The sequence below is a fragment of the Rosa rugosa genome, chromosome 2 (assembly GCF_958449725.1).
Source record: "Rosa rugosa chromosome 2, drRosRugo1.1, whole genome shotgun sequence".
Lineage (NCBI taxonomy): Eukaryota > Viridiplantae > Streptophyta > Magnoliopsida > Rosales > Rosaceae > Rosa > Rosa rugosa.
In genome coordinates this window covers 19,443,847-19,457,811 of record NC_084821.1, presented here as the reverse complement: position 1 = coordinate 19,457,811, position 13,965 = coordinate 19,443,847, and the positions used below count along the sequence as shown (strand labels likewise).

At 36.4% G+C, this 13,965-nt stretch overlaps 2 protein-coding genes across 2 annotated transcripts; one reads left to right on the top strand and one right to left on the bottom strand.

Moving 5' to 3' along the window:
- Positions 1-4,791: 4,791 nt before the first annotated feature.
- On the top strand, positions 4,792-6,350 carry LOC133730104 (uncharacterized). The gene is made up of 2 exons (XM_062157775.1): positions 4,792-5,239; positions 5,429-6,350. Exons 1-2 carry the CDS (start codon positions 4,900-4,902, stop codon positions 6,145-6,147), a joined length of 1,059 nt encoding a protein of 352 aa, XP_062013759.1. The 5' UTR covers positions 4,792-4,899; the 3' UTR covers positions 6,148-6,350.
- Positions 6,351-6,501: 151 nt separating this feature from the next.
- LOC133730103 (beta-galactosidase 8) lies at positions 6,502-12,799 on the bottom strand. Its single transcript, XM_062157774.1, has 19 exons — positions 12,158-12,799; positions 11,969-12,064; positions 11,598-11,710; positions 11,373-11,439; positions 11,199-11,291; positions 10,960-11,103; positions 10,787-10,875; positions 10,587-10,692; positions 10,391-10,478; positions 9,961-10,079; positions 9,379-9,540; positions 9,078-9,280; positions 8,875-8,963; positions 8,255-8,364; positions 8,022-8,135; positions 7,778-7,876; positions 7,238-7,449; positions 6,823-7,159; positions 6,502-6,719 (listed from the first exon to the last, which is right to left on the bottom strand). Exons 1-19 carry the CDS (start codon positions 12,332-12,334, stop codon positions 6,612-6,614), a joined length of 2,526 nt encoding a protein of 841 aa, XP_062013758.1. The 5' UTR covers positions 12,335-12,799; the 3' UTR covers positions 6,502-6,611.
- Positions 12,800-13,965: the final 1,166 nt, after the last annotated feature.

Here is a 13,965-nt window from a genome sequence, read left to right as displayed (position 1 = left end):
TGTAACTTTAGAGAGTTTGCACTTTAAAGAAGCCGGATCCTTCCCGTTATACTCAGTAATCACATATTAACTTATTAACACTCTATTTTCCTCTTAAATGCCAAACAATCCACTATATTGGAAACATTTCAAATTCGAGTTATTTATCTAGTCTAATCCTAAGTTCCTAACTCAATTCCCAACCTTGCTCATCACTATAGGCTAATCCAAGGGCTTATTTCACACAGTTTGTTAGTATGGTTTCTATCATTTGTTTCACACACAGTTTGTCAGTATGGTTTCTACCATAGGCAATGAGCTGCCCCACGTTGCAGAGTAATACTAGTTGATGCATTATTATATGGCCATAGAGCCCAGAAATCGCTCATGATGCCCATTTGATGCGAAATCCTGCATCCTTTGTAAATTTATACATAATGGTTTACTAACCCCGTTTGGTTTTGCGTTTTGGGGAATATAATCACTTTTTTTGGTCTGAAGGGAATATAATCACTTATTTTGGACATTTTGCATATAGTTAGTGTTTGGTAATAGGGCATATACGAGCGTTATTGAAACGTGGTCGTCTAATTAACGCGATTTAGGATCACCTAATGTTTTTGAGAATGACCGCTTGTTATTCTCCATCACTCCATGGATTAAATGATTGAAACCTCCTTTCTTCTCCCTCCTGATCTCCCCTTTCTCTCTTCTTCGGTTGTTGTTCGCTATAAATCAGTTCAATCCTTTTGGTTATTTAAATTTGGTGTTTAATTCTTCTTTTTATAGGTAAATCTCCCTTATATTCCTGAGTGTATGTGAATTGGCAAACTCAATTTCATTCCAATGCCTTTTCATTGTTCATCTGTTTCGTTCTTCGATTTTCCTTATTCTACAGATCCCATCCAATTTTAGAGATTTTCTCTTATTAATTTCCCAAGTTTCTTGTTTTAGCTTCTTTTTTTTTTAATCAATTCTCTAAGATTATGAAAAACCCAATTTTCTTGTACTCTGATGGTTTTGATCTATCTATTGACTTGTAGATTCAATTATTTAATCTCTTAATCAATTTCATTGGTATTTGAATTGTCTTTCTTTCAACCTACATAGCGAGAGTGTTTTGAGTAAGAGAAAGGCGAATTGGTGTTTTTACCAGCTTTCCCATTCTAGCTAGTTTCTGAGTTTATATTTCTGGTTCACTGTTTTTTTTGCAGTATAAATTTACTTTTGAGAAATTTTAAATACACACCCCTAATCACTTAATACACATCCCTATTATTTTATATTTCAAATTAGATTTTGTAGGTAGGTTAAATGACCAAAACAAACATCTATCATATTTTCATTATATTAAACTATTTATGTATAAATTGTTAGATAAACACAACAAATTTCTATACATGACCTCCTAATGTAATACAAGAATAAAGTTAGAAACTATCTAATTTAATTTTTCCTTATATAAATTGTAATTAAATGAGGTTAGAAACCATAATATTTAGAATTTCAAAATCAATGACATTAAATGTTTTTAAAACGGATCCCATTTTTTAGTTAATTTCTTCTTCTTCTTTTTTCTAAGAGATATGATTAATCCATTTATTTTTTAATATAAAACATCACGGGTGAAAAAACTTTGTAATTGTTAATTTGTTTAGCCCCTCTAATGACAACTTTGTAGTTCTGCCATTGTGAATAAACTACTGATATAGTTTTGGTTAAATGTTCAACTCATAATTTTATACTTGATTAACATGGTGTTTGGTGGATGAGAACTCAAATAATACAAAACCTATTTATATGCATCTATTTAAAGTGAACAATAATAAATCTTTATGGATTTCTCAATAACTAACACAAGTAATCAATATGGTCATTTACAAAACATCAATTAATATACTAGAATATACTAATCATATTAAATAGTAGCCTTAATATAGTCAAATAATAGGATATTTCATTATTTTTGAGATTAAGGATATTTTAGGTACTTTGGGTTGTGTATTTAGTAAAATATTAGAATGAGAAATTAAATGAGTGGTGTATTAAGTATGGAGTGTGTATTAAGTAATTAGGGGTGTGTATTTAAAACTTCTCTTTACTTTTTGGGTGAGAATCTTTTAAATGTATAATAACTAAAATGCTTAATTTGCATAATGTTTAGGATCATTTGGGAATTCTTTAGCATAGCTAGTGACTGATTCAACAAAAAAATAATCAAATTAAAGCTTGCACTGATCGTTTGATTAGGGAAATTAATATGATTATGGTAAAACAGTAAAATCAAAGGATTTCACTCATACTTCCATGATGACTCGAACTCAGGACTTAGATCCTAGGTAGTGGGCGCTCTAACCACTGAGTTAACACCACTTAGTTGAGTTTTTTCACTATTGATTAATTTAACAAATGAGTTTTTTGACAACTGAGTATTTTCACAGCAATACCAAAATGAGCCTAATACTTTTAAATCATCTCACTAATTGTTAGTGGAATAATTATATAATTGACATTATTTGAGCGCAACAACCAAGAGTCATGTTTTCATGTAATAGTTTTTTTCTCTTAAATCCTTAGAGCAACTCCAACAGCTTCCTCATATTTTGATTTTACTCTATTTTAGGGAAGAATGAGCCTCTTTTGCTCCAACAGATTCCCTATAACCATCCCTATTTTAGAGATAATGAGGAGAGAGAAAACCAAATTCCCTAAATTTACAGCAATCTCTAAAATTTAAGGAAGAATTATGGAGATTTTAAAGATTGTTGTAAAATAGGGAATCTGTTGGAGTTGGAGAAGAAAAAATGGCTAAAGTTTTGACTTTTGCTTCCCTATAATACAAAAATTATAGGGAAGCTGTTAGAGTTGCTCTTAGAATAATGTATTTAGAGCAACTCCAACAGCTTCTCCATATCTTGATTTTTCTCAATTTTAGGGAAAAATTTAGCTGTGTTACTCTAACAGATTTCTTATAATTATCCCTAAAATAGAGATAGTGATGAGAGAGAAAACAAAATTCTCTATATTTACAGCAATCTGTAAAATTTTAGGGAATGATTTAGGAAAGAATTATGGAATCTGTAAAATAAAGAATCTGTTGGAGTTTGAGTATAAATTTTTTTGGAGATTTTAATTTTTGCTTCCCTATAATAGAGAAATTATTATAGGGAAGCTGTTGGAGACGTATGACTGAATTTGTCTTTAAATCCTACTGTATGATGCAGTAAATCATTATTCATAAATGGGCTATGTTGCCAAACTTTAGAAATAATGTAAATGGGCTTTATTCATAAATGGACTGAACTGCAATATTGTATGATGCAGTAAACCATTATCTGTTGATGAAGTAAAACCCTCAAAAGTGGTGAACAACTACGGACATAAATACATTATTCTAAGTGGTGAACAACAGATCTTGTGTTATATGTGGCTTTGCTTTTGTATGATTTGGCAAATTAAGTGAATTACAAGATTTTCAAGGATATTGATATCAGTAGTTTCGATTAGGATTTCGAACAAGCCTACACTCCTAAAATTTGAACCTTGAAGTTGTTTGCACATTGAGTGAGTTATATTAATTTGAGAAATACATTCCCATTTTGTAATTTCATTCATCTAACCTGAATTTAAAGGAAACTAATAAGATTTCATGTGACATCCCATGGGTTCTTCAGTCTTACGTAACTTATGGCAAGATAGTTCTACATAGGGTACATAATTAGGTGTAATTATGTAAATTACAAAATAAGCATGTCCAGTTCTTGAGCTTAATGAAAACATTTTTTAATGAGCTGCCATGGTGGAGAACTTAGTCGGTTGAGTATCTGGGGCTGATAACATTCTTAAGTGATTTCATATTTACGTTTGACCTCTAGAACAAGAACAACAACTGAACAACTCCACAAAAACGGAAATTGCCAATTTGAGAAGCCCCAAGTAAATTTCTTTGGACAAGGGAAACTGAGTGCGGTAGCATGTTTGACCAAAACAAACAAGTTGAAGATGCCCTAAAATTTGGAAGAGATAGCATATGTAACTTATTGATTCCATATGCGATGAGTGAACATGCATCGTCGAAAATCGAAATCCAGTATGAACAATTGTTCAACTGACTCGAAGTTGCCAGGGAACGTACTAGCAAGGGAGAGCGGAGGAAATCAAGCACATATATGGTAATGTGAGTGAAACACTTTTTTTTTTTTTTTTTTTTTTTGAAGGGGAGTGAAACACTTTCTGAGACATGTGATTAGTAAATGTTATGGTGTACATGTTACATTGTTATCTTTCAAATGTGAACGCTAATGTCAACTGGTAACCAGATGAAGCAAGCAATCATGTTTTGGACGTCTGTGGCTTTGGACAAACTTTAATAAACCTGTCATTCAAATTGCAATTCTCTGTTTATTCTATCACTTCGATGAAGCCGTAAGCAATGCTCATGTGAAGGTGCTATATAGGGCAACATATATACACCATTAAACTTGAAGCAATCGAGGACTTGAAGGTTATTACAAATCCTAAAAAGTCATGTTAAGTCGCCTACAGAACTAAAATACTGATTATGAAGCTACAACCTCATTATCTTTGGATCCAAAACTAATACCGATGCTTTAGGGATCTTAAAAGATTGATTGTTCATGAAGTTTTGTATGGGGGTACAACCAAAATATAGTCAACAAGCATTTGGTCAAAACAAATGACTTGTAGAATAATAGCAGCAGAGCTGGTCCCTAAGCTGTTTGATTACATGAAGAAGCAATAAGAACAAGGATTAAGCCGAATCACAAGGCTTGGGTTCCCTTAGAGCTTCCTTATATATCTCTTTCTGCACCATTCCATTTTCATATATCCTTCTAGCTCATAATTCAAGTAAATCAGCAGAAGGAGAAGAAAGAATACAAAGAGAAGAGCTAGCCAGAAATGGCTACAATAAGAATGTCACATACATTGGTGGCCCTCCTTGTTGTGCTCGTTTCCATGGAAGCAGTGTCCTTTGTTCTGGGCCAAGGCAATGGAAATGGAAACGGCAATGGCAATGGCAATAGTGGCAACAGTAACGGCAATGGAAACGGCAATGACTACGATGAATTGTCACCGTTAGCATCCGGACAGGAGAGAGGCTTCTGTAAAGCAAAGAATGCCTGCTATTACAAGACCCTTGTCTGTCCATCAGAATGCCCTCAGAGAAAGCCAAAGAAGAACAAGAAATACAAGGGTTGTTTCATCAACTGCGGCAACAAATGTGAAGTCACTTGCAAGTGTAAGAGCCTCCTTATCTAGTCTTCATTTCAACCCTTATTTTTCCTTTCTTCAGTTAAGCGGTTCTCATATATGTAGCATATGTAGCATATCAAGATTTGAGATTTAGAGTATGCAACAAATATAACATGTCCAACTATATGACAAGAAGTTTAAACTTTCACTAATAATTTAACTTTGGTTTTGACAGGGAGGAAAGCCAAGTGTAATGGGTATGGTTCTCTCTGCTATGATCCAAGGTTTGTAGGTGGTGATGGTGTAATGTTCTACTTCCATGGAGCCAAAGGAGGAAACTTTGCCATTGTTTCAGATAACAACCTCCAAATCAATGCACACTTCATTGGAACTCGACCACTAGGAAGGACTCGCGACTTCACATGGGTTCAAGCCCTCTCAATCATGTTTGACACTCACACCCTTGTAATTGCAGCAAAGAGAGTCTCAAAGTGGGATGACAAAGTTGACGCTCTCATGGTAAAGTGGGATGGTGAGTCCGTCAGCATCCCAACTGATGGAGAAGCCGAATGGAGGATCATGGCCGAAGGAAGAGAAGTAATAGTTGAAAGAACCGATGATAGAAACTACGTAAGAGTTACAGTTTCAGGGCTGGTAGAGATGGACATAAGAGTCAGGCCTATTGGAGCAGAAGAAAACAAGGTTCACAACTACCAAATACCATCAGATGATACTTTTGCTCACTTAGAGACACAATTCAGGTTTTCCAACTTATCTGATCTTGTGGAAGGAGTTTTGGGAAAGACTTACAGACCAGGCTATGTTAGTCCAGTTAAGGTTGGAGTTCCGATGCCAATGATGGGCGGAGAGGACAAGTACGAAACTCCATCACTCTTTTCACCTCTCTGCAAGGTTTGCAGGTTCCAAAGGCAATCTGGACTTGCTCAATACTGATATAAACTATAAAGAGAAATAAACACTGTTTCTGGTTTTGAACTATCATATGTTCATTTTATTTGTGTATCTGGGTTTGGGCAACTAGTTTAGCACTACAGACAAATAAGGCAGCATTAAGCTTGTCCAGGACATATTCTGTACTCTGAATGTATCGTGTTTAATCAATAAGTTGATGTGTAGCTTCATAGTAATGATTGTTACTTTGTTTCCAAAATGCATCTTTTGACCAAAACTTGAGCAATCTTTGCTAATAGTTGTAGTAATCTTAAATTCTGACTAACCTTGCCTGTGGAATACCAACAATTTTCCTATACCTCTAAACAGGCACAATTCTAGTGAGATTGATCAGACTTATGGAAGAAATATTGAGAATATTATTGAGATTAATACCATTCATGAGAATGACTTTATTGTGAGCTACACATACTTGGGGATAACCTCTTACTTATCTCCCACAAGGTCTATTTACAAGAAACTTCTACTGCTAAACTCTTTGCTACTCCTTTACATGGGTCACCAAATGTATTAGTCGAGACTTCGATGCTACAACTCTTTGATCCAATGCACGCCTGTAACAATACCACTTGTCAGTAAACCAACATAAATTAATCATAAAGAAGGAAAAACCTAGATGTGCACTGAAGTTTATCAATATAGCAAGCAAGATCTCACCTTCTGTACAATGGATAGAGCACTACGGCTCCTGCACGAGCCATGCCTAAAGCTGCCACAAGTCCCACTAGGTCTTCCGTAACTTGCAAACTTTATTGAAGAAATGACTTGATTAGGAAATGGGCACTCAAGTGATAGCCTCGGCCGTGACTTCCTTCCTTCTTTTGAATCTGAACTCCACATATCTACAGGTGATGGGTGAGACTCTGATACATGAGAGCACAAACTTTCTACCTGTCTCGTGGCAAAAGATAACTGTGTCGGATCACCCCCAACTTCTTCAAATAATACAAGAGTATTGCCACTGGATTTCAGCCATGAACGAGGAACGTGGTACCTGTAGGATTAATGATATCACTCATATCAGAATCGAAGTTTCAATTCGAGTTATTTCCATACAGTATCTAGCACTTACAATTCTTGAGATGGCTTGCCACAGTTCTTTCGGCATTTGTCTGAACTATAAGCTCCTCTGTAATTGCAAGTGTCAGGGCAACCACTTTTTGGAGCAATATTAGTGGGCCAGTAACGTCCAATGCTTTGTCCATTCACCCATGCCTCACCCTTCCCCATTCCAGTGAAGTCTAGTGCAACAGGGTTACTGCCACCAGGGGCATCAAATTGGGTCTGAAAAACTTCTACTGGTTAGTACAGGAAAGAATTTTATTATATCACTCCATAAATTGTGATTAGCCTAGGGTAAGGAAACTCAATTAACCAAAAATGTACAACATATGCTATAGAAAGCATGTGCAGACGCCTTGCAGTATATAGAGGGGTTAGATGCACTTTTTATACCTGCATTTCACCAGAACTTCACATTTATTCCTGTAGTTCTAATTTCAATATTTTTTCACCCCTTTGTCTTAAGGTCAAGTTGATCAAATTGATACATCCCTTAAAATGGTGGACAGAACTTAATAGACCGAAGTAAAAGAATATAATAATAAGTTACCTTGTACCACGTCAATGGCTGATTCTTGGGCAAGGTAGGTTGTGAAATCCACTGAGAACTTCCACTGGGAAGATCTTCATCTTCACCTTTAAGTCCAATCTGCAGTCACAATAATGAAGACAGATTGTTCGTTTTATCCACATGAATGTACCAATTGTTTATTCATAATGAGAATTTGGATTTCTTTTTTGGCAATAACACCCATCTTCCCTTGGATATGTATAGAATTACTAAATCTACTGACCTGATATGTCCATTGTTGAGAAGAAAGATCAATAGTAGTGCCACTTGCTGAGCCTTTCAGTTGTACAGGACCAGTGATTCCAGCACCCACCAAGTCAAAGAAAGCTCCATAATTCTGATTGGAAATTTATTGGTTTTGAAAATATAAGATGGAAACTACCATACAGAATAATGTATACGGGTTCCGATTCAAATACATGCATAAAAGAAAGAATATCAACAATTTATCCAAACCTGAAGCCCAACAGTCAGACTCAGAAGATCAATTTTGTTCTTCCCAGATGCAAATTCGACAGGGATGTCCACAGAAACCTTGGCATTGCCACTGTTGCCTGTTCCACTCCCTGAAAATGATTAAATTAGAAGAAAAATATGATAATAGAACAGTGAAAACAGTTCCAAGTGACAGCGGTAGTTGCTAGTCAAGAACTCTCTTTAACTTTGAAATGATTTTAAGTATCCATTTGACCACTAAATTAGAGAGAGATCAAAACCTCAGTTTACATGGTGAACTATGAGAGGCACAATTTTGAAGCTCTGTTGCACTGTAGTTGGCACAAGTTTTTGTGGTTTAAACTTTCAAAGTTGACAACACAGAATTGCTTATAGGAATTAAAACTAACTTGAGAAAAGGCAATGTTCATTCCTCAACACCTCAGAGGAATCCTATCTTTAGATTGATCTTTCAAGATAATATAAATGTATTTGCAAGTGTAACCAAAGCAGCCACCAGATTTACACTAAGGAACCCAAGCAAATACAAGAAATGTATAAAATTGAAATGTGAAACTTTGAAAGAGCAGATGAGTATAACCAAATAATTTGTAATTCAAGGTAGTTAATTTATATATTACCTGCAAGCTTTCCATTGACAAAAGCATGAAGAGCATGACCAAGCGATTCCACGTGAAGATCAGCGTTATATCCATCTTTGACATCAATGCTGCCAAATTGATGTAGAAGGGATATTTAAATGTTTAAGAAATCAAGACAACTAGCTGAAAAGGCAATTAACACATCTTGAGAAACCAATTGCACAAACATTAAGCTTGCATACCTTGTAGTGTACCATAAATAGTCACTTTTATCAGCTGTAGTGTTTATCTGCTCCAATAATCCCTTTCTAGTAAATGCATCAGCCTTTGAGATACCCACTGGTTCATTTATCCAACTCCAGCCTGAGCCCACAGCTCCAGTGGGCTCAACATCAGCTGAAATTGATTGACGCGTGAAGCTTGGAATCATAGCAGCAGTGTTAATCTGTCATGACAATATTATTTAGTTGCTTATGAAACTATCATACACTTTTCTGAACACCTCTGAAGGAAGTCATGTGCATAGAAGCTAAGGAAGCAAACCTTTGCGGTGTTAAGCACTACATTTTTGCAGTCAGGTAAGATGCTGACAGACCATGCAGGCAATTGATATGAATTTCCATTGAAAGTCACAGTGGCATCAGATTTGGTGTCGACATTGGCAAGAAAAGCAGAACATACTGATCCTGTTTTGTAAACAGCTGCCTGCATATACAAATAATTAAAAAATTACATGTTAATGACTAAAAATAATATGCTGTTTTACTGAGCATAAAAGTGAAAGCTAGAAGCTCTAAGATCAGAAGAACACTATGATCAAATTTTGGAGATTCTCTATGAGTCTTGGGAGCAACAACCATACAACTTTTTAGTTGGGAAGTCTTCATTTCAGATTCCCCAGATTATCATTTCTTAGATATTCTAAAAGTTTTACCTTGTCCTAAGCTCTATTGCTCTGTTGTGCTGGTAAACAATAAATAAGTCATGCCAAGTCCGCACTATATATGGCCATATGGAGCCATTCACCTAGGCTGGGATCTTGAAAACCAGACCTCCAGAAGAAGTTCAGCTACATATTCTTAATTTAGCCACAAATCAGTCTCTGGCAAGAGTAAAGGATTCTACCTCAATGTTTTGACCAAGAGAAGAAATTGTTGGGTCGGTGGCCACCATTGCAGCTTCACAAAGCTTTATCGCCTTATGCACATCTTTTAGATGACCCCACTTTGGCTGCCTAAGAAGTCCTGCAACATAAATGAATTGTTAATTTGATTCTCTATGGCATTCGTAATGCTGACAGCAACTTATATTAATCTGCCGAAGTGCAGCAGCGTTTATTTTGAGTGTTAATGATCTAATAAGTATGTCTTCTCATAATAAAAACTATATTTTAAGATCAAAGTATTGCCCATCCCCTTGATGTCGAAGCATCAGGTTGACAGCAAATGTCAGTTCATTTACACACCAGTAATGACGAACAGTTTTGTATGGATAGATAGCAAATTGACCAACACCATCACCAGCAGTAAAGAAGTAATACAGAGATACCACATACCATACTCATCGAGTGGAGCATCATAGTCATAACTTGTAGCAATAAAAGGTCCTCCACTAGACCGCCCAAAGTTGGTTCCACCATGGTACTGTTAAAGATCAACAGAGAACAAATCACTGCATGTTTTTTCCTAAAGCATTGAAACATCCCTATAATGTCCTCTAATGAGAATACACCTCATATACAACTGCAGTACCATATAATAATTTTGGAAAGTTCCACCTCGCTGGTAGAAGCGTGCTACAGCAAATGCAAGGTCTTCCACCGGTCTCTGAGGTACAGCACCACCGAAGGAAAGAAACCTAGTGATCACAAACATTTGGAAGGTTACTTCAAGTTTAGACAAACTAGTTTTTAAAGTACCAACAATTTAATATCAATATCCAGGCCCCTTACCATCCACTCCAATTCTCAGTCCAAATTTTGGGTGTGCTGTTAGAATTTGGGGTGAATTGATCACAGTAAAATCCATTGCAAGTGTTGATCTGTATAGAAAGCATGGTGAGAATGAAAGCTATTTTACACAAGGCCAATGCAATACAAATGAAAAGTGAACAAGAAAGTCTTACCACTGAAGAAGGAGCATCTGCTTGCTGGCACATGACCCAGGGCACCCCTGTATCCAAAGACACAGCCATGTTTGCTGCCCAGTTAATGTAGGTTTTGGCGGCAGGCCCATATGGTTTATCAATGTTTCCATACTCGTTCTCGATCTGAGATAATTGACAGAAAAAAATTAATCTCCTCTAGAAACCAAAGTCTCAAAGACCAAAATTGGGTGGCAACAAAATCAGATAGAGAATTCAACCTGGGATAAAATGATGGGTCCTCCCTGAGATGCATAAAGCTTCTCATTCTTCATCATTTCAACTATTTTGGCCGTGAACCGCTGCATTTCTGCCTGAAAACCACAGATATTTCAATCTAACTAATGAAGTTGAGAAAATAGCAGAAACACAAATGGGATAGAGGGATTAGAAACCTTGTACGGCTCATTATCAGTCCGCAACTTAATTCCGGGTATAAAATGCAGCCAGAGAGGAAAGCCACTGTACAAAAATGGAACACAAAATTGCATGAAAACTCTTCCAGTACAACACCCAGCTCTCTCTCTCTCTTTATTCCCAAAAAAAGGAAAAAGAAAAAGAAAAAACCAATCAGAGCAATTGAGCAAGAACCGCAAAATTTAATATTAAAAAATTCATACCCATAATTCCATTCTGCGCACACATAAGGCCCAATTCGAAGATGCACATAGAGCCCTGCTGCTGCCACTGCCTTCACGAATCCAACCAAATCGTTCCTTCCCTCAAAATTGTACTGCAAGATTCTCACATAGTGAGTCACTATCACCAAGAATCCAGAGGAAAAAAAAAAAAAAAAAAAAAAGACTTTTTGGCTGCGGAGAAAACAAACCCAAGTATAAATACTAAAACCAAATCTAAAGATTATAGCTTTCTGATTACTTTGCCGACAATTGTACAGTAAAGAAAACCCCAAATGGCGAAAAAAACATGAACAATCCGTAAAGCTTCAATCTTGATTGATTCCCACATTCATGAAATCAAGAAAACACACCTTGCCTCGAACCGGTTCATGTGAGTTCCAAAACACATAGGTCTCGATCACATCCAGTCCTCCGTCCTTGGATTTCTGAATAAGGTCCGGCCACATCTGCACCCAAAACAAAACACTAAACTTCAACATACATTGATTCAAACAAAGCGAAATCAAAACAGACTAAAAAAAAAACAGAGAGAAACCAACCTCTGGAGTGCTACGAGGGTAGTGAATAGAGCCAGAGACCAACACTCTGCGCTTTCCATCAATCACAAGCGCCCTGTGGTCGTAACTAACAGTTGCACAATACGACGCCGTCGCCAAAACACCGACCACCAAAAGCACCACTATCTTAACCTCAAGTCCTGTCATTGCCACAGCCATGCTGAAACCCCACTCTGTGGTTCAGCTACTATTTAACAAAGTAGAGTTCTTGGTCTCCGGAAACAATTTCTTAATTTCTTGGAGTGGTGGTTAATCAATATGGAGAGGCGTTTTCTGGCAGCATTTGGTTTGCTTCTGATGCTCTTTGTTGTGTTGTGTCAGAAATAACAAACACAACACTGTACACTACAGTGTTTTGATTTGCTTGGCCGCTTCCTGAAAACCAACGCTTGCAAACGAAGAGGGTGACGATCGGAGAGACGTCAGCAGTTGAGGAGTAGTATCGTCGTCTTCTTCTTCGTCTGGTTGCTCTCCTCCTTCTTCTTCTTCTTCCTGTGGCGCTTAGCTACTCTCTATCAGTAGTGCTCACCTACTCCGAGAAGAGAGTAATGAGAGCGCCTGAAATTTAGTGAAATATAGAAGGGGAGGTTTTGGTTTGTTTTGCCTGCCATGTCATCCTGTACTGAATCGCGCAATAATTATCTGACAGGAAATTTTCGTTTTATATCAATTTTTTCCCGTTTGGTCTGAGTTTTATGGTTTTTCCTTCTATAGCCAGATATTTTCGATTTTTTTCTTTTTTAGGTCAGAATTATATGGTAACTCACACCATGTACAGCAAATACAACGAACATCTGAATTTGAAAAACTTTATCCACTATAACTGAATATGAAAAAGTCTATCCCAATGTATAGGGACAATATATAACAAATATTAAGGTAGCCAATATCAAATAATTTGTTGCAAAAATTCAGCAAATTTTTTTTAATTAATTAGTTAATTATTTATTTTAATTTTAAACTATCATGTTATAATATTTGTAAAATGCGGGAGAAAACTTTAAAATTGTGAATAGTACGTATATAATGCTTTAGTTTCAAAAAGATGGGAAATTTAACTAGTTCTTTCAAAAATATGAATTGCATAACTACTTTTGAAAAAAATTCATACATATTTTATTCACGTATTATATGAAAACTACTAACAGAGCTCTTTATCTCACTGTCTTTGAATTTTTCTGGGTTTTGAATCGAGTGACTCTTTAGGGGAGGATTTTGTGCCCTTAGATGTTGTTACGTGGTGGATAGCACACTTTGCTATGGCCATTTCGTCCCTTCGGCGTTCAAGAGACAGATAGGCAAGCTGCATTGCTATGTTAGTCGGGCAATGATGGTCCACGAGCAGAGTGAAGAGCAGTTCCTACTTCACTTTCTAATTTCGGTGGCAACTCATGCATTATAGGGTTCTTGATGTGGCTCGTGGTTCTTTGTTAAGATTATTGTTCTAGTCGACTTTTACCATGGCTCGTCAACCATTGAGGGTGTTTCACTCTTCCTTGATTGTGCAGAGTCAACTGTAAACCTTCATTCGGCACTTCGTTTGGAGGTGGGTAGGTGATGTGTAGGATGATAGGTTCAGAGTTGTTGGTTCATAATTTCCTGGGATATATATATATATATATATATATGATCGGTAGCTAACCTTCAATACACCACGATCACACAGTGTCAACTGTGTCATAAAGAAGATACTTGGATTGGTTCACCTAGTTCAATATAGAGTTAAGCTACGTCCAATTGAATAGTTATCACTATGGGCAAAGAGGGATACAAGAGAGAGAGAGCTATGA